The sequence below is a fragment of the Bombina bombina genome, chromosome 6 (genome assembly GCF_027579735.1).
Source record: "Bombina bombina isolate aBomBom1 chromosome 6, aBomBom1.pri, whole genome shotgun sequence".
NCBI classification, from domain to species: domain Eukaryota; kingdom Metazoa; phylum Chordata; class Amphibia; order Anura; family Bombinatoridae; genus Bombina; species Bombina bombina.
Window position 1 is genome coordinate 578,536,862 of NC_069504.1, and position 1,835 is coordinate 578,538,696.

A 1,835-nucleotide genomic window follows, 5' to 3' on the forward strand; every position below is an offset into this window, starting at 1 on the left:
AAGCCGATGGCTTTCTGCCCTGTTGCCAGCGCTTCTGCTGGAGTGGCTCCCTGGTCCAAGACCATAAGCTTGGAGCTAGACTGCTGATAGGGATCCAGCAGCCCTGGGTCCCTATTTCTTTGTTGCCACTCCTCCACGGTCGAGCTCCATGAATCCCAGAGGGCTGCACCCCAGATGTAATATACCTTTAAATCTTGCAAAACTTTTGGAGAACTCTCAACCCATTACCTGATTCACAGGTATTTATTGTCGCCTCCCTCTTACTAGCATTGCCTGATTATTGAAGAAAGTTTATCTCTCTAAGTATTGCTCTGTGTTTTTGGGTTAAACTAACTTTTATTAGTAGGACCTATTTTCAGCTCTAACTTCTTCACATTGTGAATTATACTCTCAGTCCATGTGGCAAGATGAGGCTTTTCAGAAAAGTATGTTGCTTAACATAAATATAATAACTTGAGACCCTCCAAACATGAGGACTAAATGTGTTTCATCCTGCTTGTTGAATTGCCCTGTTTAGCCACGTGTGTGACGATTATGCAGGTTATGGCCTAAATCTGTATACTGGCCCTTTATGATAAATTGCGTCTGCATAGCAACTCGGCTATTATCCACCTCACCTCATCCTCCGGCTCTGTTTTCGGCACTCCGGATCCCTATGTGGGGTAAATGTGCTGCTATCTGTGATTAATATATTTGATAATCACTTTTGTATTTTCTTTCTTTTATATATTATGTTTTAAATGTATACTATAAAGAAATGTCTTTGCGTGAGTTTGATGACAATACATTTCTCTTTTTTAACCCTTTTTGCTTTTTTACTTGACCATAGTGAAATTGATCAAGTTCCTTTTGAAAATTTATTGAGCCTTATATAAGTGTAAATCGTATATGCTGTAAATAAGTATATCTGGTGCAAGGATTGTAAGATAAAGAAGGTTGGTTGAACTTCATAGACACAAACCAAATAAAATTATGACAAACATATTTTATTAATATAGAGAACAAGGGTGAGCAGAGTTTTCTGATGGAAATGAAATCTCTACTGTAGCATCAGCGGCTGTCAGATTCTGTTTCACTGCTGCTTGAGAACCCTTCCTCCATTCGGACCATTGGGTCCTTTTGCCTTTCATCTTCAGATGGTTGGGATGGTCCAATTAATTTATAATATCGACCCCTGAAGAGAAAATGTCAGTTTGTTAGTACATGGTCACTTATGGTTAACTTGCTAATATAAAAATGCTTATGTATAGGTTATATTTTGCTCAGGGGCCTACGGTTCTAGTTATGCTGCTAACAATATCAGGAAATACTAGTTTTGTTGAATACTGTTTAGAGCAGTGATGGCTAACATTGGCACCCCAGATGTTTTGAAACTACATTTCCCATAGTGCTTAGGTACTCTGCAGTTTAGTTGAGCCTCAAAGGAAATGTTCCCAAAACATCAGGGGTGCTAAGGTTTAGCCATCACTGGTTTAGAGCTTCCAGCTTTAGTAAAACCTGTTCTAGCTAATTTCCTCTTCTCACTGTATTAACAAGTGCATTGTAGAGTAGTAATACAAATCTTATAAATGTATACTGAATGTTGTTAATGATAAGAAACACTGTAATGCAAATACTCTGATAGCAATTATTGGTATTATTAAGTTGAAGATTTCAAATAATACTTTGAGCTGTTTGTTTTCATTGTTTTTTTTTTAGTTAATAAAGAAACTTACTGAAAATGTAATCCGGCCAAACATCCGCTTATCAACAAACAAAGTGCAACTCCTCCAGCGATCAGTATGATGGTCATCATTCCACTGGCTTTTAAACGCTGGTAAATACAGATCAGTGAA

The 1,835-nt window shown here is 37.7% G+C and overlaps 1 protein-coding gene across 1 annotated transcript in view; it reads right to left on the minus strand.

Moving 5' to 3' along the window:
• Nucleotides 1–1,050: 1,050 nt before the first annotated feature.
• LOC128664522 (uncharacterized) overlaps nt 1,051–1,835 on the minus strand; it is a 1,412-nt gene continuing 627 nt past the window's right edge. The window contains exons 2-3 of the mRNA XM_053719343.1: nt 1,716–1,835; nt 1,051–1,174 (exon numbers count right to left, since the gene is read on the minus strand). The exon at nt 1,716–1,835 is cut by the window's right edge and continues 13 nt beyond it. Coding sequence (XP_053575318.1) covers nt 1,051–1,174; nt 1,716–1,835 — 244 coding nt within the window. The remainder of the gene's footprint in view (nt 1,175–1,715) is intronic.